At 47.2% G+C, this 23,756-nt stretch overlaps 1 protein-coding gene across 2 annotated transcripts in view; it reads right to left on the bottom strand.

The window, feature by feature from the left end:
• The window catches only part of HMGCLL1 (3-hydroxy-3-methylglutaryl-CoA lyase like 1), a 140,513-nt gene that overhangs the window by 59,475 nt on the left and 57,282 nt on the right, over positions 1-23,756 (bottom strand). For both annotated transcript variants that reach the window (XM_074988884.1, XM_074988885.1), the window contains exon 6: positions 5,197-5,260. In XM_074988884.1, the coding sequence (XP_074844985.1) occupies positions 5,197-5,260 (64 nt within the window). The remainder of the gene's footprint in view (positions 1-5,196; positions 5,261-23,756) is intronic.

The following is a 23,756-nucleotide window of genomic DNA, read 5'->3' as shown; positions in this document are numbered from 1 at the left end:
AGACACCCCACTCAAAAAAAGAAAAAAAAAGCACCTCACAGAAAGGAAAGCTGAGTAGGCGAGTACTGTCACACTGTATACAACAATTGCATCCCAATATGCTAGAAGCCTGTTTAATTACATTCTTCACAATTCCAGGAGCTTGGGAACTACCAAGCCAGCATGTTAGCACTACGTGTGGTTGTGTGTGCAGGAGAAAATTTCAAGATGAGCAATTTCATTAACATTGTCAAAGTAAAACCCTTTTCTTTGCTACGCAGAGGCTACGTCTACATTAGCACACTACGTCGAAGTAGCTTATTTTGAAGTAAGAACATCGAAATAGGCTACTTCAACATGTATTGTCTACACGTCCTCCGGGGCTGGTGCCATCGATGTTCAACATTGAAGTAGCAATGGGGAATGTTGAAAGGAGCCGCCCCAGAAGGAAATGCGGAGCGTCCACACACACAAGCACTCTCCGTCGAAATAAGGGGCCAGCAAAGCCTGCAGACGGGGTCACAGGCTGGACTAGCCCTTCTGGGGCAAGAGCAAGCCGCTCCCTTAAAGGGCCCCTCCCAGACACACTTGGCCTGAACAACATGAGGTCCACAGAGCTGACAACCGGTTGCAGACCCCATGCACACAGCATGGACCCCCAGCTGCAGCAGCAGCAGCCAGAAGCCCTGGGCTAAGGGCTGCTACATGCAGCGACCATAGAGCCCTGCAAGGGCTGGGGTCTCTCAACTCCTCAGCTGATGGCCACCCTGGAGGACCCCGCTATTTTGATGTAGTGGGATGTGGATTGTCTACACGTGCCCTACTTTGACATTGAACGTCGAAGCAGGGAGCTATTCCATCTTCGGATAGGAATAGCAATTTCAACGTCTCACCGCCTAACATCGATTTCAACTTCGAAATAGTGCACAGTGTGTGTAGATGCAACGTGTGCTATTTCGACGTTGTGCCAGCTACTTCGAAGTCGCTGGCTAGCGTAGATGTACCCAGACTATTTCAGCAGGCTATTCCACTCTAAATGGAGACTTGGTGTTAAAGGTGACCTGAAACAGGAACTGATGGCCCAATCCTGCAAACATTTGTTCACCTAAGTAGCCCTTACTCAGAGGGACAGAAAGATGGTTTATCATTAAGGATATCATCGTCATCAGTTCCTTGACCGAGGCCGTTGGGGCGCCTTCATGACAACGTTCTTTATAGTGTCTCTCCATCTTTGGCGGTCATGTACCAATTCTTGAGTTATGGCAAAGCTCATCCCTGTCCATTTTTTAATGTTGTCTTTGCATTGCATTTTCTGTCTGCCACATCTCCTTTTGCCATTGACTGTGCCTTGCAGTGTGGTCTTGGACAGGCCTGATGATCTCGTTGTGTGTCCACACCATCTTAGTTTGCTCTTTTTCACACTGGATAGTAGGTTGTGATGAAGTCCTATTGCTGACTTGATGTTTCTGACCTCTTCATTACTAATACGTGCCATGTAGGGGATGTTAAGAAGCTTGCGGTATAGCCTCATTTCAAGGGCCTTGATCTTGTGCTCTCGTTCTGCTGTCAGAGTCCAGGTCTCACAAGCATATAAAAAGATGGAGTGTACAAAAGCTTGCATGAGCCTTACTTTTGACTTTAGGGACATGTTTTTATCTTTCCAGATTGGTTTTAATTTTGCCATTGCTGCAGTTGTTATTGCTGTTCTGGCGAGTAGTTCTGGTTTTGTACCTGCATCAGAGATAATCAACCCTAAGTATTTAAATTGTTTTACTTCTTCCAATTTCTGTTGTTTATGGATATTTGTGTGGATATACCCCTAGAATTGTTGATCATGAGTTTTGTCTTTTCTGCGTTTATTTCCATGCCATAGTTTGTTGAAGTTTTATCTTGGCATTTAACAAGGTTATCTAGTTCTTTTTCACTCCCTGCCAGTCCAACAATGTCATCTGTGAAATGTAAGTTGGTTATAGATTGACCGCCAATACTTATGGTTCCAGAGTGGTCATCTAGAGCATCTATCGTGATACATTCCAGAAAGATATTATAAAGTGTAGGAGAAAGTATGCAGCCCTGTCGTACTCCTACAGTGGTAAGGAACCAGGCACCAATGGCACCATTGAATAATACTGCACTACTGGCCTTTTTGTATAAATTTTAATTATGTCAATGAGTTTACTGTTGATGTTAAATTGCTTCATTGTTGCCCACAGTGCTGCATGCCAACCTCTGTCAAAGGCCTTTTTAAAATCAATACAAATGAGGTTCAGGTCTTGCTGATGTAAATTATATTTATATTTCTGACAGAGTACAGATAGGTTGAAAATCTGTTCGGTGGTACTCCTGCTTGATCAAAAACCAGCTTGTTCTTCAGAAATAATCTTCTCGGCCTGGGGTGTTAGTCTGTTCAGTATGATTTTCAGCATCACCATACCAGGGTGGCTAATTAAGCTGATGGTCCTGTAATTTTCACATAACTGTAGGCTTCCTTTTTTAGGAAGCAATATAATTAGTGATTTAGGCCAAGTTGTTGGCCATTCTCCACTCTGCCATATTTTCTTGCAAATCATCATGAGTATGTCAACCATACTGCTGTCTCCATTTTTTGCAAGTTCAGATGGGATGTTATCTATGCTAGGTGATTTGCCTGTCTTTAGTGATTTAATGGCTGCTTCAACTTTCTCCTGTAGGATGGAAAAGTTTGTTTATTCTGGTGGGTTGTTAACTTTCAGAACATCGGGATCTCCATTGGGGTTACAGTTGTAGAGATCAGAGCAGTATTCCGTCCATCTGTTTATAATGTCTCTCTCTTCAGTGAGGCAGTTGCCAGTTTTGTCTTGTACGGTGCTTATTCTACGTACTATAGTCTGTGTTAACCCTTTAATAGTTTTAAAAGCTTTCTTACTGTTGTTTGCATTTAGGCTCTCTTCAATCTCTAAACAGCAGTTTTCGATCAAATTTTCTTTTGCTGCTTTCATGCTGGTTTTTATTTTGTTGTTAATTATCCTATATTGTGTTGCTCCCACTCTATGACTGAAAAAGAGTTAGAAATCTGCTAAACTTGACATGTGTCCTTTCTGTTTTATTATTTTAAGATACGATGTTTTCTGAAATGCTTTTGTTTTGATGACTACTGCTTTGCTTAAAAAGGGCTTGGTACCACTATGATTGTTCCCAGGGGGAACAAAATTGCAGGATCAGGACAGGATCCATAAGTCAGATCTGTTGAGGTAAATTGCGTTTATATACAAATGACTAACGTAATCCAGAGCCTACTCCATAGGAGAATAGCCTGTGTCTGTCCTGAGAGAAGGGATGGCTTGAGTGCTGATGTCTGGGAGAAGGTATGTTCATTTAGGCCAGTATTTGTGACAGCTCTGACCCAGCACATAAGCAGATGTGTCTGCATGTCACTCACCTAAGGTGCGCACATGCTTCTAGTGACATCTGTGCTGGATTAAAGCTTACATGAGTTACTTTAAGGCTTTTATTTTGATCACTCACCATGTGACCATTGGTGTGTATGGCTATTAAAGAAGGCATGCAATGGAAATAAGGTACAGCGTGGAATACTTATGTGAGTAAAGGTTTATGGGATAGGGTCATTAAAGGGCACTCCTAGCACTATAAGGAACTTTTGTGCAAGCAAAGTAAGTAGCCCTGAAAATAAGCAACACATTGAAAGAAGACTGTTGGGGAAATAACTACAATGAGCATAATTAATTTGAGCACAGTGGAACCTGTTATCATCACTATACCTAAAGCTATGTCACTTAACTTTCATTTCATATTAAAACCAGTTAATTAGAAGTACTGAATACCTTCCAATCAAGCTAATTTTCCTGACAGCATAAGTATTTGGCTGTTGTTGGAGCATTATGACAAGCTCTGACGGATGTGCAAAGAGAGGACATGCTTTGCTTGTCCCCTGCCCATGCTAAATACAAATGACGACTGGCTACAAAAGCATTCTCCACAGCCTTCCCCACTCCCCGACTCCCAGGAGGCCTATTCCAGCTGTTTCTTAGGCTACGTCTACACTACAAAATTATGTCAATATAGTTATGTCAGCATACAACCATCTCAGTTATTAAATTATGGTGCATGTGCACTCTTGGATCCTGTCAACAGTGCACGTTCACACCAGGAACACCTGCATTAGTTGTATTGTGCAATGGTTCTTGGAGGCTGGTAACAGCAGACACAAACAACACAGTATCCACAATGACACGGCATTGATCTAATTAAACTGACTGCTCAGGGAGGTGGTGTTACTAAATCTGCATAGAGATGGGGAGTGAGAGGCTCAGTGGTTTGAGCATTGGCCTGCTAAATCCAGGGTCATGAATTCAATCCTTGAGGGGGCCATTTAGGGATCTGGGGCAAATAGATTTAAAAAAATATCTGTCAGGGATGGTGACAGGTCCTGCTGTGAGAGCAGGGTACTAGATTTGATGACCTCTGAAGGTCTCTTACAGCTCTATGACATAGGTACTTATGTCAGTGGGAGACAAATTTCAGTGAAGACACTTCCATAGCTAAGCCAATGCAAGGCAGCTTACGTTGGCCTAACTGTGTAGTGTAGACCAGCCCTTTCATTCCTGTCTACTTATTCCCTTGTGTCTTTCCCTGTAGGGAAAGGTGGTCTCTTTTACGCCCATGTCCCCGTCTCCCCTTTCCCAAAGAGAGATGAATGTACCTTATTCCCCCAATAGCTCTATAATAGGAAAGTATTCTGTGAGTTGGTTCAGGTCCATTTTCTCAGCTAGTTCAGATGCCACAGATGCCAATACTTGGGTGCTGAATACCCAGAGGGCCACAATTCAGTGGCATGTTTTGCGGCTGTAGGGAAACAGCAAACTGGTGTTGCCGCCAATTGACTGTAACAGCAGCTAATGCTTATAGGGGATTATGATGGAAATCATTTCATGCAACGTGGTCTACTCTCATATGTGTTTGCATCTGTTTCCCAAAGCATTTACTTGTCCTTCTGTATGAAAGAATTAACACCTCATTTTTTGCTTTATGGCTGTGTATTACCAAAGCATGTTATTGTCTTTCCAATTGAGTGGATAGTGCCGAGGAAAATTATTCTCCCAGTTCTGGAGTTTGTTTAGTTTTTATTTTTCTTTAACATTCAGTATTGACCCTTTTAGAATTAACAGAGAAAATGACTTGAACATGTTTAAAACATATGAAAGACAGTTGTGTACTTACTTCTGCCACTTTAGCTGGTATGATGTTTCCTTCATATGGGCATCCCAATGCACAAGACACATACCTACAATCAAAAGAACAGACATAGTTAAGTGTATACTATGTAGGTATATACATTATACTATTTTAACAGTGAGAAATACACACACACACACTCTCAGAATCTTTCAGCTGCATCGAACAAGGAAAATTGCAAGCTCAAAGGATTCTTTCTCCATAAACCACAAATTAATGAAAACAGGATTTATAATAGACATTGACCTCTGCCATAACTTTGTTACAAAGTGAGCAGAACACCTATAGGCATACAATGTCATCTAATTATAATATAATCTACAGCCAATACAAAAGAGGTAATTTCAAACAATATATCAAATATATTTACTCATGTAATGAAACATTTTACATATACACAAACCTAACATCATAGCAAGAACTGCCTCTGATGAGACACGGGATGAATGACACTTGAAGCAGAGTGGTGAAAACAAAAATAAAAGAGGGCAAATACGCTTAAAGGGCAATGACATACTTCTGTCACGGTACACAAACTATAAGAAGCATTGCCCTACTAGACTTAATTAACATAGATGGGCATAGGATGTATCGGAGGGTATGGCAAAGTAGAACATGGTCAAGGAAACATAGGCTGTACTTACTCTAATTAGACATTCCCCTCAAATGCCAGTGGACTTCCCAGCAGAAATCTACCTCGTGAGTGGCACAACAGACGTGATTTTTGTAAATTCAGCAGTGCCTGTTCCACATAGATGATTCTGTCTAAAGAGCATCTTCAGTATACAACTGTGGGGAAATGGAAATCTGCAGGGTTCTCACTGGCAGTAACATTCTGAGGAGCTTAACTCACCTCCAGGCAGTGGTTTAGGGCCTCATCTAAAGCTCACTGAAGTCAACGGGAGACTTCAGTTAGCTTCAGATCATAACCTTAGGGCTTACTCCTACAAGGAACTCAGCACTCTGGCTATGATCCACTAAGGGACACAGATACTTTTAAGCACCTGCTTATAGCCTTTATTGAATCAAGGCCAAAGTGCCAGCAGTTTGCAAGAGAATCCTTGGCGTACAAGCAAGGAAACAGCAGAGGGAAAGTCACCAATGCCATGCAAACAGAGGCAAGGAGAAGGCTTGGCAGATATGTGAGGGGATCCATATGGCTGCTACAGTAACTATGCAGCTGTACTTTTCTTTCTCCATAGAGTACCAGGTTCTGAAACGTTAGGGGGAACTCCCACGAGATTAGAAACACCTCTGTCTTTATTACAAGAACAAGCAAGCAAGCAAGCAACTGCAAAAAATTGCCTTGTTGAGCTTTCTCCAACCCTTTCCCCTCCTCAGAGTTTCACTGTAGGCAAGTATGATTCGCTTATGGCTATGTCTAAACTATAAGATAATATCAATTTTAAGTCACTTAGCCCAATTTTACCAAGTGCCTGTTCTCATTCTAAATTCCATTAGCTCAATTTATGGTGCACTAAAATCAACATGGTATCAATATCATAATATTGTAGTAACCTGATGGGTGTAGCGTTGTTTAAATTTAAAATTCTGAATGAAGTGTAGTGATGAAGCACCACGTCTTTAAATCGAATTCATTAGCCTCCAGAGATGTCCTGTATGTGCCCCACAGTTCCGTCCTGATCCCCGGATCCTCTCCCTTCCCTCCCCCTGGAGGCACCACACAGTCTGGAACTTTCTCGCGCCCAGACACATTATGTGGCTTGAGTCTGAACCAATAAAAGGACTTGCTGTGCTAGGTGCCAGGCAGCTTGCATGTGGTAAGAGTCCTGTAGCCAGCTGGGGGAAGTCTCCCTTGGCAGCTAGGATATTAGGATGCTGGCTGCTATTCAGGGGTCTTTTATCCACCTGAGGGAAGTCTCCCTCGGTGGACACAATTTTCGATTACCAGAAGAAAATACTTTTTGCCACTAGAGTGGCTATCCTCTCAGAGCAAATTTTTTATAGGCTTTATCCAAAGGCCAGGGGGCTGGCTATAGTGGGGGTCTTAGACACTGGGGAAGTCTCCCTTGGTGGTCGTGATTTTCACGGATGGCTATAGTCAGGAGTCTCTTAGTTGCCCGGGGAAAGTCTCCCTCGGCAGTCACAATTTGCAGGGTTGGCTGTATTCATGGGTCTTTTAGTTGCTCAGGGGAAGTCTCTCTCAGCAGACACCATCTTCTAGGGCTGGCTATAGTCAGGGTTTTCAGACATTTAGTTAATGCCGCAGAGGAATAAAGTAAATGAAATGTGTGAAGATGTCATCACATACCCACAGCCACTTGCAGGGCATTTTTTCTCTTGCTACACCAGTGAAAATAGCCAGAATATTATGGAGTTCAGGGAACTGTGGGATACGTTCCCACAATACAATGCTGCAAAAGTCAATTTTGGTGACTTGTGTGTGGCAGCAATATGTCAATTTTGTGGGGAGCCTGCGGGAACGTGGAGATGCTCAAAATCAAATTGATAAAATACAGAGTTAATAAATTGGTTTTAATAAAATTGATTTTAGCTTGTAGTGTAGATGCAGCCTATATCATAGTTGTCTGTAAACCATCACTCTACCCCCACCTATTTTGGAGGAAAATGCTGAATTGTTTCAGTGGATCAGGAGTGGGAAGGAAGATTGTTCAACTTCAAACAGCAACCAAAAACAAATGGTAAATGATCTACATATGTGGATACTATGTGGTCTCTGCAACGAAAGGACATGGGAGCAGGAGCTGACTTCTGTCAGTACACAGACCTTGCAAAAGACTTACATGCATCATTAACAACACACAAAAGAACCGAGAAAAAGTATCACCACCATAGTGCATTAAAAGGAAAATAAGCACAAGAAACAACTAAACTTTACGTTGCTGTCACCCCTTTGTCAGCCTGTTTCAGAGACAGCTCTAGAACCAGATCCACACCTGCTATCACCTGCGGAACCCTTCTGAGAACCATCTGCACATTCAGATGCTGCCGATTCCTGTCTATTATTTTAGTATAAGGCTGCGTACAGTATACCATGTTTGCTGCTGCTATATTTATTTTATTGGCCAATCATGCTAAAATACATATGCCCATTCACAATAAAGTTGATATATTAGGACCTACTGTAGAAAGTCAGTTGTCAAACAGCCAAACTTTGCTACAAGGGGTGTGTGGAAGGAAAGGACAGTGGATTTCTCTCTGAAAGAGATTCTCCGAGATAAGATCAAAATGTATCAGAGCAGGATTGCTTGAATATCTAGTTTTCCTAATCAAATAGTATCAGAATTACATTTGTATGGTGCTTATTTGCCTATGGCATAACACAAACACACTATTCAAAAATACTATTATTTATATTGCAGTAGCACCTAAAAGCCACTGTCATGTACCAGAACTTCATTGTGCAAGGTGCCCTACAAGACAAAATAAACGGTTCCTTTAAAAAAAAAAAACTCTTTTAAATACATGAACACAAAAGATTTAACGTGCTTAATCTGAAACACTGGTCAGTCAGTTTAGGATCAATCTCTGTATGTGGTTATCACAAAGCCACAACGTACTGCTGGACACATTCTGTGGTAAGTGTAATAATGGTCATAGCCAGTTTGGGCTCCCAGAAGGGGTCCTCCCCTTCTGGGGGAGTGGGCAGCCCCTCCACCACACTGCCACAGGAACCCTGACAACTGCCAAGTCACTAGTCCTTAGCTCACCTTGCCTCAGATGGGTAAGAGGTGACAGTTTAAAACCCTGGCCTTACTTCAGGTGGGCACTGGGGAGATTAGCTCAAGTCTTACAGAAAAGAGCCCAGGCCCTAGCTCAGGGTACGGCAGCACATAAACAGTTCAGGAGGCCCAGGCCCTAGCTCAGGGCAGGGCAGCAAACACACAGGTTGTCTCCTTGCTCAGGAGAGCCCTGGCCCTAGCTCAGGGCAGGGCAACCAACCCAGTTCACACAGCGCACCGAGTTCCAGATGGGCACAGACACTTCGCTTGTGCTGCCAGAGCAAGGAGATTGCTACCCGGAAGATTAGTGGCAGGGGGGACATGGGCCCGCCCACTCCACCATGTCGCAGCAGCACGGTCTGCTGCGTGGGTCAGTGGGTAGTCCAGATGGCAACATGCTGCCCAAGTACCTGTCACGGTCTTCTCTACCCCTTGGGACACTCCCAGCCTCCCTGCCCCCTACCCCCCCAGCACATACTCAGTGTCCAGCTGATTTCTCGGGGCTCACAGGGTTCCAGGTCCAGCAGGGGTCTGGGTGGCCCAATCCAGGCCTGCACAGCCCTGGGTTCCACTGCTTCAGGGTGGCTTGGGGTGCAGGCTGGGGCCAGTCCACAGGTCAGTCTTCCAGGTCCAGCAGGTCTTCTACAGGCTGGTTCTGCTGAAGGCCACAGGTTACCAGGACCAGCGGGGCCCAGGCAACTCAATCCAGGCCTCGGCCTCACCCAGCCAGTCCTCAGCCTCCCAGGCAGAGAGCCCAAAGCTGTCCCCTGGCCCTCAGACTGGCCTTTTCTAGTCCTGGCCCCACCTCCTGACTTCCAGTCAGGTGACAGCAAGGGGTCAGGCTCCATACAAAATGGCTCCTGGAAGGGTTCCACCCCTTCTGGGTAGTGGGGTGGCCAGTCCACCCCAGTACATGGTATTAACTCTTGGTTATCCTGGAAGAAACAGGAATAACTATCTTCCATCAGAGCCTATTCTGTATTCAAAAAAAATTGAGTTAGATTTTTGTCCTGTTAAGGCTGTCGTCTACTCTTCTAGTGGTGTAAATCATCCTGTACTCCCCTGCACAGGGAGACTGGAACAGAGCCACCTTCATGGCTCCTACACCTCTGATGTCCCTAACCTCTGTTTGACAGAAGCCGGGAATGGGTGACAGGGGATGGATCACCTATGGGGTACCTGGCATTGGTCACTGTCAGAAGAGGGAATGGTGGGCTAGAAGGATCTTTGGTCTGACCCAGTATTGTTTTTCTTATGCTCCTAATCCTCCTAAATGCAAGTATTTGGTCATTAGGAAAGGGCACAGACCTGGGGTACACCATTTCCCATTGATTGCTGGCTGTTAAAATTTCTTCTTGGGACTGTGGGCAGCTGACCTAATATAAAGATACAGATCGGTTTACCTCAAGTTTCTGCCAATTACTATTAAAGGCTTGTCTATACCAAGATTTGGCTTAAACCAAATTGCTGGAATCATGGAAAATCAGCTGGACCACGGTAGAAAGCAAAGACACATTACTTGGGTTGATTAACAAGAAAATGAGGTTGAAACAGAGAAAAGCTTACTGTGATATCACCATATCACTACAGAATGGAGTATCATGGTAATTACAAACATTTCTGAGTTTTTTCAAGTGGCTATTAATTTTGAACACTCGAAGAACCTTGTGAAAGAAGCAGAAACATTGTCAGGATGGGGGCATATATTTTTAAAATGTTTGTTCATTGGAGGTGGGTGTGTTTTATTTTTAAGTTAGAGAAAAAAAAACCACTGATTTCTGTCATTTTTACTGTTGTATTTGCTCTGCGTTACTTTTTGACTCAGACATTCCTAAAGAACTTACATGCATTGGAGCATTTGCAATTTATATGTTTCTTGAAGTTTTTTTAATATAACAACATGAAGGAAATCTAGACTAACCAGAATTTACTTAACATTTTTATGCTACATTTAGATTTACTAATAAAACACAAGTGAATATGTGCAATTATTACGTACCATGGTTTTCCATTAACCCCATCTGTTTTGCTTCTTTTTAATCACAGGGAAAATATAGTGTGATATTCATTGTTACCTGAATTACACATTAAAGAATGAAATTGTAAAGGCAGACATTTTAGTGCCATTTCACATGCAAAATATGCACATAAGTCGTTAGCTGACCACAGATTTGGCATTCTGTCCTCACAGAATATGTCCCAGATGTTACTGTAAAGTTTTGTGCACGTACAAAAAAAAAAAAAAAACCCTTTGTGACACAATGAATGCCACAACTTTTTATACCATACGCAAGTTTTCTATTTTTCATAAATATTTGAACTAACTTCAGTAAACATTTAAAAGACTGTATAGTAAGTTACTGACTTGCAGTATGACAGCTAGCAGCATACATTTTCTGGATGATGATTGAGTAAATGTTGGTGCAGCTGCAGCAACAGTAAGGCATGCTGAAGCTTAAACTGTTTGAATATTTTTCATCAGATTCACAAATTGCCAATGATTTACACATGCTATGTAAATTCTATATGGCCAGTAAAAATAGAAAATAAAATTTGAACCCTTTAAAATTATTTTTGGAAGTATTTTTCAACTGTACAAATAAGAAATTAGGGAAAGGTATTAAATTATCCATTTCCTGAAAATAAATAACATATTAAACAACAACAGTGCTTTAGAAGAGAAAATCTCAGAATGCAAAAATATATAAATACAATAATACACAAATCTATTTTTACTACCTAGGTAATTCAAGTAAAATATTTAGCCTACAAAATTAGAAGCCAAATCCTTAGACTCCTAAGAGTTCCTTAAGTAAAGGCTGAAGGTTTTAGACTATATTCAGGAAGCCAATTTTCGTGTGCCACAGTCACAAAAAAACAAGTAATTTCAGCATATTCTTAATTCTGATTTATCTGTATTACCAATAGACCTATCAACAAAAGCTATTTCATTGTATTGTATTTATTACAATATATAATAAATTATGACGTGCCTATACCAAGCTCTATTTGTTATTATATTAATCATTAAAATTTCAAGTCTAAACAAAACCAGACCAGCACTACTGCTTAGCACATAACACAGACAAGTCAGCCAAATTATTACTATTGCAGGTAGTAATTGAAAATGCTTAACTCTTTCAGATACAAATACTCATACGACCCCTTTACATACATAGCCCACCAAAAACATGGGTGAAAAGATGGGCATTGCAATGTGCCCGGAATGTCAACAGATTTTTACTGATTTGGACCAACAGGGGAGTGCATTCAGGCAGTAAATACTGATCCTTCTGCCCCTGATATACTGAGCTCCCGGGATTTCTATGGTTATGGCTACACTAAAAGCATCCGTCGACAAAATTTTTTGTCGGAAGAGATTTTCCAACAAAACATCTGTTGACAGAGTGCAGCCGTACGCTAAAGCAGATTGAAAGAGTGACTTGCTCTATCTACAGAGCAGCCAGACTGCCCAGCCACTCTCTCAACAAAACAGCCAACTGGGAGCACAGCAGACAGGGATGCCCAGTGTCCTGGAAGCCCTGACAGTTGACAGAAGCCCCACTTTCACCCCCATGTATCCACACAGCTTTTTTGTTGACAGAATCTGTCAACAAAGGTGCCCTTCCTCAGCTGGGAGAGGCAGATGGTTGTTGGCGGAGGTGACAAGTTCTGTTGACAGACTTGACAAAACGCATTTTGTTTGTGGACATGCAGTGAGTTTTGTCAACAAAACTCTGGGTTTGTCGAAAAAACTCACTAGTGTAGCCATAGCTTATGAGCTTCCAATTTGCTCCTACTTCTGATGCTCCTTTACTTGATGTGCAACTCCCACAGGAGGGCACTGCGGAAGCACTGACATGAAGTAGTATAATTTGTCTGAAGGCCCTGCCCTGAATGTAGACTATATATGATATCTGAAGCTCTCAGCATGTCTCTGTCACCCATCAAATTGCTATGTCTGTCCTCTCACTTGAAGGGGAAACCTGTGTTTAGTTTTGAACTTAGAGTTAAGAAGAGAGACCTAAAGGAAGGGTGATGTAACAGGATTGGGAAAAACCCTGACTGGAGCTTATTTGGGGAACCAAGAAAGGAAACGGAAGTGAGGAGCTGAGGGCAGAACTTCCCTGAGACCACTAGAGAAATCATGTGATTGCCACCCATGTAAGGAACTTATCCAAAGAATTTCAGAACACATCAAGTTTCTTCCAATTACTATTAAAGGCTTGTCTGTACCAAGATTTGGTTTAAACCAAATTGCTGGAATCAGAGAAAATGGGACCATGGTAGAAAGGAAAGAAACATTACTTGGGTTGATTAACAAGAAAATGTGGTTGAAACAGAGAAAAGTTTACTGTGAAGTCACCATATCACTACAGAACTGTTCTCCATTATCCACTACTTTGCTGAAACACTTAATGTGTTTTAATATGTGAAAGGCCACGCTAGTTTGTCAGAGCCATACTATGTCCCTCTTGGGCTACGTCTACATGTGCACGCTACATCGAAGTAGCTTATTTCGATGAATAACGTCTACACGTCCTCCAGGGCTGGCAACATCGACGTTCAACTTCGACGTTGGGCAGCACCACATCGAAATAGGCACTGTGAGGGAACATCTACATGCCAAAGTAGCACACATCGAAATAAGGGTGCCAGGAACAGCTGCAGACAGGGTCACAGGGCAGACTCAACAGCAAGCCACTCCCTTAAAGGGCCCCTCCCAGACACAGTTGCACTAAACAACACAAGATCCACAGAGCTGACAACTGGTTGCAGACCCTGTGCATGCAGCATGGATCCCCAGCTGCAGCAGCAGCAGCCAGAAGCCCTGGGCTAAGGGCTGCTGCACACGGTGACCATAGAGCCCCACAGGGGCTGGAGAGAGAGCGTCTCTCAACCCCTCAGCTGATGGCCACCATGGCGGACCCCGCTATTTCGATGTTGCGGGACGCGGATTGTCTACACGTGCCCTACTTCGATGTTCAATTTCGAAGTAGGGCACTATTCCCATCCCCTCATGGGGTTAGCGACTTCAACGTCTCGCCGCCTAACATCGATTTCAACTTCAAAATGGCGCCCAACACGTGTAGCCATGACGGGTGCTATTTCGAAGTTGGCGCCGCTACTTCGAAGTAGCGTGCACGTGTAGACACGGCCTTGGTGTCTTATAATTCTATCTAGTTGTTTCAACCAGCTTTCTTGACTTTGAAGACTGACTGTTGCTACCATCTTCTTTAAATATAACATTTGCTATTCTCCTGTTGTTTGGAGTGATGCCTGATTTTAATTAGAAACTGCATATCATTGTGAGCAACTCCGCTATACCATTTAGTCCGGATAACTGGTTGCTTTTTAATGCACCTTTGCTTCTGATACTTCAAACTCTGGACTGTACCTTAACTCTATTACCCACAACAATGGATCTGGAGTACAAATCTCCCAGAATGAACCCTTTGTGATGAAGGCAGATGAAAAACAAAACAAAACAAAAAACAAACCAAAGCAAAATATGAATGTCACTCCATTTAGCTTCTCTGAAGTAACCTTGTCCTTCTTAACTGGGCCTTTTATTCCCTGAGCCAGCAGATCCTCTGTCTCTCTTGCAGGCTTCCCTGAACCTGAATTATTCACTTTTCTCAGACCATTACCGTAGACAAAGTAGGCATAAAAAGGAAGCTATAGCTGCAGTTACAGTTAAATTATGAGTTCCATGCTTGACTTAGAATGTACTTGCTTTGTGTCATAACTGATATCAAAGAAGTCTCACGTGTTGTATCCCATTGCACATGGGAGTATGGATTCAGTGAAAATCGCTGAATGTACAGACTCCGCCTAGATTTGCATACTTATTGAAACATCAAATCTCTATTTTTGATGCACAAAATGAACACATGTTTACATGTACTTTAATTATGCTTCCCGACGGTTCTATTTCTCTGATCTCTCCTTCTCTTGTTTGTTGATTACAGCTTTACTCTTCTGTTTTTATTTATCCTGCTTTTCTACCTCAGTTTCTTCTCCCCCATTATCCCAACCTTAACTTCTTCAGTACAACATCTTTTGTTCTAATGTACTTCTCTAGGTTTCTGCTTTTCAATCTTATTCCTTCTCTCTCTCTACCTTCCCACTTCCTTCAGTTTCTTGCTTTTCCTGTTGGTTGGGTAAAAAAAAGTCATTCAGCAGACAATAAATACACTGTGGGAACAACTTAGCCCCATTATATTTCAATGTAATTATCAACAGCGAAATTGCTGCTGGCACATCATGGAGTCCAGACATACCATAGATGGAAAAGCAGTAGGCTGCAACTTTACTGAATATGTGCAAGCTAATGAAGAGCACATAGGCTTCCATGACAAAAGAGAAGTTACTCACCAGTGTAGTAACGATGGTTCTTCGAGATGTGTCCCCTTGGATGCTCCACAGTAGGTGTCGGGCTTGCCCCGGCGCCGCAGATCGGAAATTTCCAGCAGTCTCCGTCGGGTCGCGCATGCGCCGATGTGCGTCCGTCCTTCGCGCGCTTACGGTCACGTGCGCGATCCAGTCCCCTCCAGTTCCTGACCAACCACCCCGGATGCTTCTGAAAAACATTAAACAGAGCTCCAAAGTGGGGAGCAATGCGTGGGTAGTGGAGCACCCACGGGGACACATCTCGAAGAACTATCGTTACTACACAGGTGAGTAACTTCTCTTTCTTCTTCGAGTGGTCCCCACGGGTGCTCCACAGTAGGTGACTACCCAGCAGTGACCCCAAAAAAAGGTGGGTACCCGATTTATGTGCAGCTTGCCCTTGAAAGGACTGCTGTCGACAGGCGTGTATCCTCATCAAACACCCAGTGCATGGCATAATGCTTGGCAAAGGTGTCGTAGGATGAGCAAGTCGCCGTTCTGCAGATGTCTCTTAGCGCGATTCTCTTGAAGAAGGCCGTCGATGCCGCCATCGCTCTGGTGGAGTGAGCCCTCTGCGGAACTAGCAGAGGGGTCTTGCGAAGCTCATAACACAGTCTTATGCAGGATACGATGTGGTTTGAAATCCTTTGCGAGGATAGGCCTTCCCCTTTCGACCTGGGTGCGAGAGACACCAGGAGTCTGTCCGTTTTCCGGAAAGGCTTAGTTCTGTCTATGTAAAAGGCCAACGCCCTCCTGACATCTAATAAGTGCAGCTGTGCCTCCTTGCTGGAGTTGTGAGGCTTAGGATAAAATGAGGGTAATACTATTGGTTCATTAATGTGGAACTCCGAGGAAACCTTTGGAACGAAGGCTGGGTGTAATCATAAGATCACCACTTCCTTTGAGAACATTGTGCAGGGCGACGTTGCCATTATTGCTGCAAGTTCACTCACCCTACGAGCTGACATAATCGCAAGAAGGAAGGTTGTCTTCATGGTAACTAACCAGAGGGGTACCATGGCCCACCGTTCAAAGGGTGGTCCCGACAGCATGTGGAGGACCAAGTCCAAGCTCCATGACAGTGGTAGCGGTTTCCGAGGGGGGTACAGGTTTGCCAACCCCTTTAGGAACCAAGTGACAATAGGATGGGCGAATACGGTTCGCCCTTCCTTTGTGTTGAAAGGCTGATATAGCCGTGAGATGGACCTTCAGTGAGGATAGGGAGAGTCCGTCTTGTTTGAGCTCCAGTAGGTAGTCTAGAATTACAGTTATAGGGACGTCTAGAGGAGCTAACTGCTTGGAAGAGCACCAGGAGGTAAATTGCGTCCACTTCTGCTCGTAAGTCCTTCTGGTGGAGGTCCTTCGACTGCACTCCAGGACTTGTTTCACTCCCTCCAAACATGTGCTCTCTAAGGCGCTGAGCCATGGATTAGCCACACCTGTAGGCGGAGTCCTTGAGGATGTGGGTGCACTATGGACCCCTGAGCCTGCGTGAGAAGGTCTGGCACTGCCAGTAGGGGGAGTGGCAGGCGGCATGCCATGCGCAGAAGCAGAGGGAACCATTGTTGTCGGTCCCAGGTTGGGACTATGAGTATCATGTGTGCTCTCTCCCTTTTAGCTTTCTCCAAAACCTTGTGGATGAGTGTTGTGGGAGGGAATGCAGAGAGTAGAGGGCCCTTCCATGGGATCATGAAGGCATCCCCCAAGGATCCCTGTCCTACGCCCGCTCTGGAGCAGTACTGGGGGCATTTCTTGTTGTTGTGAGTGGCAAACAAATCGATTTGGGGAAACCCCCATTTGTGAAACATTCGTCGGAGCAGGTCGGAACGGATCTGCCACTCGTGCGTGAGCACAAAGCATCTGCTGAGTTGGTCCGCATTTACGTTGTGGACACCCGGTAAGTATGAAGCTTTTAGGGTTATATTGTTGACAATGCACCAGTTCCACAACCGGACAGCCTCTGAGCAGAGCGCACGAGATCTGGCCCCTCCTTGTCAGTTGATATAAAACATGGTGGAGGTGTTGTCGGTATTTATCCCGACTACTTTGCCGTGCAGGTAATTTCGAAAATGTCTGCATGCATTGAACACTGCTCTGAGCTCTAGTATGTTTATATGCAGTGTCTTTTCCATGGGGAACCATAACCCTTGAGTTACTTTGTTGCCGATGTGCGCTCCCCATCCCATATGGGATCCATCTGTCGTGAGCAAAACGGTAATTTGCGGTTGGCGGAAGGGTACCCCTACTAGTAAGTTCTTGGGGTCTGCCCACCATGCCAGTGACCTTCACACCTCCGTTGTGGGCGATACTGCCCTGTGGATGGTATGGACTATTGGTTTGTAAATGCTCGCCAACCAATGCTGCAGGCTTCGCATATGCAGCCTGGCGTTCTGTACCACAAACGTGGTGGTCGCCATGTGTCCCAACAGTTGTAGACATGTTAGGATTGGCACAGTGGGGCTGTACGTTATGACTTGTACCAGGGATTTGATGGTGCGGAAACAGGCATTGGGCAGGTACACTCTTGAGGTAGTAGAGTCTATGCGTGCCCCTATAAACTCTATATTTTGTGTGGGCTCGGTCTTTGACTTCAAGAGGTTGATGACTAGGCCCAACGAGGCAAATGTGTTTGTAGTGATGCATATCATGCATAGGATCTCTGCTTTCGAGGCCCCTTTCAGTAGGCAGTCGTCTAGGTATGGAAAAATGAAGACACCTTGCCTGTGTAGGTACGCTGATACTACCGCAGTGGTTTGGTAAAAACTCTGGGTGCCGAAGAGAGACCGAATGGAAGAACTCTGTATTGGAAATGCTCCCTGCCTACTGTGAACCGAAGAAAACGTCTGTGTGCTGGGTGAATTGCTATATGAAAATACGTGTCCTGTAAGTCGAGGGCTGCAAACCAGTCTCCATTGTCCAGTGCCGTGATTATGGAAGCAATTGTAGTCATTTTGAAACGCTGCTTGAGCAAATACCGGTTGAGGGCCCGTAAATCCAGGATTGGCCTCCAGCCTCCTGTCTTCTTCTCTGTTAGGAAGTACCGTGAGTAGAAGCCTTTCCCTTGGAATTGTTCCGGTACTCTCTCCACCGCCTCTATGAACATGAGATGGTCCACTTCCTGTTTTAACTTTGTCTGGTGAGAAGGGTCCTTGAAAAAGGACCTGGTGGGAGGTTTCGGTGGTGGCAGTGATTGGAAGGGGATCGTGTAGCCCGTGGCTATAATCTCCAATACCCATCTGTCTGTGGTGATGTTTTGCCATTGAAAGTAGAACAGTTTGAGCCGATGGTGAAACGTGTTGAGATTGGCACTAAGAGACGGTCTTGATCTTGCAGTCCTCGACATACCCGTCAAATTTGCTGTCTCAGGGCTTGCCTGGAGGGTGTGCGACCCTGCTGGGGGCGACGTCTAGGGGCCCTATACTGCTGTTGCTGTTGGTGGCGCCCCGGTCATACCCCCGTTGATATTGAGTACGCTGTGGTTGGTAAGCGTAACGCCTTTGCTGTGGGTAAAACTTCTTCCTCCTGTACCGGGGCAGGGTGGGGGATGTATATACCCAGGGTCCTAAGTGTGGCTCTCAAGTCCTTGCTGGAGTGTAGGACCGAGTCGGTTGAATCTGCAAATAACCTCTGTCTATCAAAAGGAAGATCTGCGATTTTTACTTGCAGATCTCTGGGAATCCCGGACGTCTGGAGCCACAATTCCCTACACATTACTACTGCCGTGGCTGTGGAACAAGCTGCTGTGTCCACTACATCCAAGGCAATTTAAACTCCTGCTCATGAGGCCATGTAGCCCTCCTGGACGATCGCTTTGAGGACCGGTTTCTTGTCCTCTGGAAGAAAATCCATGAGGGAGGTAAGTCTGGAATAATTGTCGAAATTGTGGTTTGACAAGTGTGCGGCATAATTTGCCATTCACAGTAGTAAGGTAGACGAGGAGTAGACCTTCTGGCCGAGTAGGTCTAATTTCCTTGTGTCCTTATCTGATCCTCCTGACCTATATTGGGGCGTCTTGGCTCTGTTGCGATGATTCGACCACCAGGAAATTCGGCTGTGGATGGCTAAAGAGAAATTCCATGCCTTTTGCTGGAACAAAATATTTCTTATCTGCCCTCTTATTTGTAGGAGGGATGGAAGCTGGAGTCTGCCATATGTTGGTGGCTGATTCCATAATCGCTTCATCTAACGGGATGGCGATCTTGGATGAAGCCGGGGGGTCTCAGATTTTTCAGGAGTTTATGGTGCTTCTCCTGCACCTCTGCTATTTGAATGTCTTGTGTTTGTGCTACCCTCTTGAACAATTCTTGGAATTGTTTAAGGTTGTCCAGGGGAGAGATATCCCCAGGGACAACTGCCTCATCCGGGGAGGACGAGGAGGCATCGCTATGATACATCTCCTCTAAATCCTCAGGTTCCTGACTTTGTTCGTATATTTGCTCTTTTGAGGGTTCTGGATGGGGGCCCAGGTCCTTTGGACCACTCTCTGGCTGGGAAAGCTGTGATCTTCCCCCAGGGTGAGACTGTGTGCTAGGGTGTTGGCGAGGTGTGGATGGGGATCTACCCCGAGATCTGGACCCTCTGTGCCGGTGTCCCGTATGGTAAGGGCAGCAATAACAACAGGGGCAAGGGCCCGCTGATGGAGACCTGGACCACGACTGGAAAGTGTAGATATGGTGCGTAGAAGGGCATGACCTCCGAAATGACATTGACAATGGCAGAGATCCCCTGTGATAGTATTCATAGGGATCCCTGCTGGAGGTTGGTGAAAGTTGTCTAAGCCAGGGGGTGGTGGCTGAAGGAACAGGGATGGAGGTCTAAGGCAGGCTGTTGGAGTTGCTGCCCGGTGTATCTCGGGGGGAGAGCTAGGCGATAATGGTAACGCAATGACCTCTGGAGAAGGACTGCGGTGCCGGGTCTTGGCCTTTGCTTTTCCTTGTTCCTGAGTCGTAGGTGCCCCCTCCGGTGCCACACTTGGTTCCGCTGCACGCGGTGCCGCGCGGGTAGTTTCCTCCAGCACCGTTGGGCCCCATGCCGGGTACCCTCGCTCCGGTGCCATCGGTGCCGCAAGGCTCGGTGCCGTGGGAGCCGGTGCCGCCAATTCCGGTGCCTGCAGGGCCCTTGGTGCCGACTGCTTAACGGTCGGTGGCCCTTGCACAGCTACATGCGCTGTGGCCTTCCCGCTATGAGAAGCCAGCGGGCTCGGGCCCTGCGCTCTGCTCGTCCCGCTCACAGAAGTTACAGGCAGGGATCGAGCTGGTGAAAGCTTCTTCTTTTTCTGCACAGAGGAGGTTAGGGAGGCCGCCTTACTCTTGTGCAACCCCGAGGGTCCCTCTTTGTGAGGCTTCTCTGATGGTCCAGGCTGGAGGGCCTTATGAAACAGGAAGATTTTCAGCCTCATTTCCCTGTCCTTTCGGGCTCTAGCTGTAAGCTTAGAGCAGTGAGGACATTTTTGAGGAACGTGGGCCTCCCCGAGGCAATGGATACACTTGCTATGCCCATCTGAGGCAGGCATCGCCTCATGGCATGAGTCACATTTCTTAAACCCTGGCGAGGACATTGCTTGGGCGTTTAAGTCTTTGACTGCTAATGGAGCATTTAACAGTTACTGGCTATGTCTACACGTGAAGCCTACATCGAAATAGCTTATTTCGATGTAGCAACATCGAAATAGGCTATTTCGATGAATAACGTCAACACGTCCTCCAGGGCTGGCAACATCAATGTTCAACTTTGATGTTGCGCAGCACAACATCAAAATAGGTGCAGCGAGGGAACGTCTACACACCAAAGTAGCACACATCGAAATAGGGAAGCCAGGCACAGCTGCAGACAGGGTCACAGGGCAGACTAGCGCTTCTGGGGCAACAGCTAGATGCTCCCTTAAAGGGCCCCTCCCAGACACACTCAGCCTGCACAGCACGCGGTCTGAGGAGCCATAGGCACACAGACCCCGGGAGACGCAGGCATGGACCCCCAGCAGCAGCAGCAGCCAGAGGTCCACCCAGCCCTCCTGGCAGGAGCAGGGCTTGCCCTGATCCATGCCATGTGGGAGGCAGCTGAGCACCTCCTTGCTACACCGGAGGAGGAGCTGCCCCCAGGGCAGCAGGGCTCAACCCACAACCCTGCAGCAACCCGCCCCCACCCCCGCCTCACACGCCGGCGGCTGTGGAGCTACCCCACCAGCACTGACTGGTGGGAGAGGCTGGTGCTTGAGGAGTGGGACGACGACCGATGGCTCAGGAACTTCAGGATGAGCCGGCAGACATTTATGGAGCTGTGCCAGTGGCTCACCCCCGCACTCAGGCACAAGGACACCGCCATGCGGCGTGCCCTCCCTGTGGAGAAACGGGTCGGCATCGCTGTCTGGAAGCTGGCCACTCCAGACAGCTACCGATCCGTGGGACAGCAGTTTGGTGTTGGCAAGGCCATCGTCGGGGCTGTCCTCATGGAGGTAAGAGAACCCACGGGGGGAGGGCAGGGCAGGGGAGGGGGGCCCGGGCAGAGGAGGGCAGGGCAGGGCAGGGGAGGGGAGGGGAGGGCAGGGCAGAGGAGGGCAGAGGAGGGTGGGGAGGAGAGGGGAGGGCAGAGGAGGGCAGGGCAGGGGAGGGGAGGAGAGGGCAGGGCAGGGCCACACACACCCTGCTCACCCCTCATTGGTGCTGTCCCATGTGCTTTCCCTGCAGGTTGTGCGTGCCATCAATGCCATGCTCCTGCACAGGCTCGTGAGGCTGGGGGACCCAGATGCTACCATCGCCGCCTTTGCCACCCTGGGCTTCCCCAATTGCTTCGGGGCTCTGGATGGGACTCACATCCCCATCCGCGCCCCGCATCACAGTGGAGGACGCTACATCAATCGCAAGGGCTACCATTCTGTGGTCCTCCAGGCCTTGGTGGACAGCCGGGGCCATTTCCAGGACATTTATGTGGGCTGGCCTGGCAGCACCCACGACGCCCGGGTTTTCCGGAACTGGGGCCTGTACCGCCGGCTGGAGGCGGGGACCTACATCCCACAGCGGGAGATCCCTCTGGGGGACACCACCATGCCCCTCTGCGTCATCACAGATGCGGCATACCCCCTCCGGCCCTGGCTCATGCACCCCTACAAGGGCCATCTCTCCGCTAGCCAGGAGCGCTTCAACCAGCGCCTGAACCACGCGCACCAGGTGGTGGAGCGCTCACTTGGCCGCCTGAAAGGACGCTGGAGATGTCTCCTGACCCACCTGGATGCGGGCCCCAACAACATCCCCCTGATTGTGGGTGCCTGCTGCGCCCTGCACAATTTGGTGGAGAGCAAGGGGGAGGCCTTTTTCCAGGGCTGGGCTGTGGAGGCCGGCAGGGCCGACGTGCAGCCACCCGCTGCCCCCAGTCGGCAGGTGGACCCCGAAGGGACCCGGGTCCGGGAGGCCCTGCGGGCCCACTTCGATGATGAGGGTGCGGGGTGAACTCTGCCAGGCCCCCCACTGCCCACCCCTTCCTCCACCACACTCCCTGCCCCAACGTCCACACCATGGAGCACCCAACCGCACCCCCCTCCCACTTTTCCTGGACAAATGACAGCACGCACTTGTGGCTGAACTTAAACTGCTTTTTCTTTTAGAACTTTTTTTTTTTAACTATAAATAAAACAAGAACAAACTATATACAACATGTGTGGAACCAAAGTAATATGTACAAATAAAACAATAGTAATAAAAAAGTGTGTTCAGTAATAAAAAGAAAACCAGGGATGATAAAGGGGAGAACTATTTACATGGGGGGGACGGGGCAAACGGGGGGCACAAAATAATAAGTCCCAACTATATACAAGGGGGGGGGCACATCCCGGGCCCCTCACCCCTAAAGTCCGGCACTGGGAGTGGGCGGCCAGGAGCCCCGCCGCGGCCGCAGCCCTGTCCGGGGCTGGCTGGGGGTGGGGCGGACCGGAAGATATGCCCGGCAAGTCTCAGCTGGCTCCAGGGGTCCCTCGGCGGTGGGTGGCGGGGCGACGGCGGACGGGACGGCAACTTGCGGAGCAGCTGGTGGAGCAGGCAGGGCGGACGCTGCGGCGGCCGGCGCGGCATGGGGGGCCAGGTAGTCCACCAGGCGGTTGAAAGTCTCCATGTAGGGCCCCCATGCCTCTTGGCGCCAGGCCAGCGCCCGCTCCTGCAGCTGGAGGTGCTGCTCCGCAACCTCCAGCTGCCGACGGTGGATGGCCAGCAGCAGGGGGTCCGTCGCCATCGGCTGGTGGTGGCGCGGGGTCCGCCGTCTAGCCCGCTGTGGGGCCGGTCGGTCCTCGGCCAAGGGGCTTGCCTGGAGCGATGGCCCCGGAGGGCTCTCCGGGACCACTGATGCCTCGCCGGCACTCTCTTCTGGTCCTTCCAATGGTGCAGGTGCGGGACACAGGAGAGGAGGGGGGGAAGAAGAATGGAGACAGACGTTAGTGTGGGCCCCGAGCCGTGGCCTTTGTAC

The sequence above is a fragment of the Carettochelys insculpta genome, chromosome 3 (genome assembly GCF_033958435.1).
Source record: "Carettochelys insculpta isolate YL-2023 chromosome 3, ASM3395843v1, whole genome shotgun sequence".
Taxonomy (NCBI): domain Eukaryota; kingdom Metazoa; phylum Chordata; order Testudines; family Carettochelyidae; genus Carettochelys; species Carettochelys insculpta.
The sequence above is the reverse complement of the archived record's forward strand: the minus strand, read 5'-3'. Positions and strand labels throughout refer to the sequence as shown.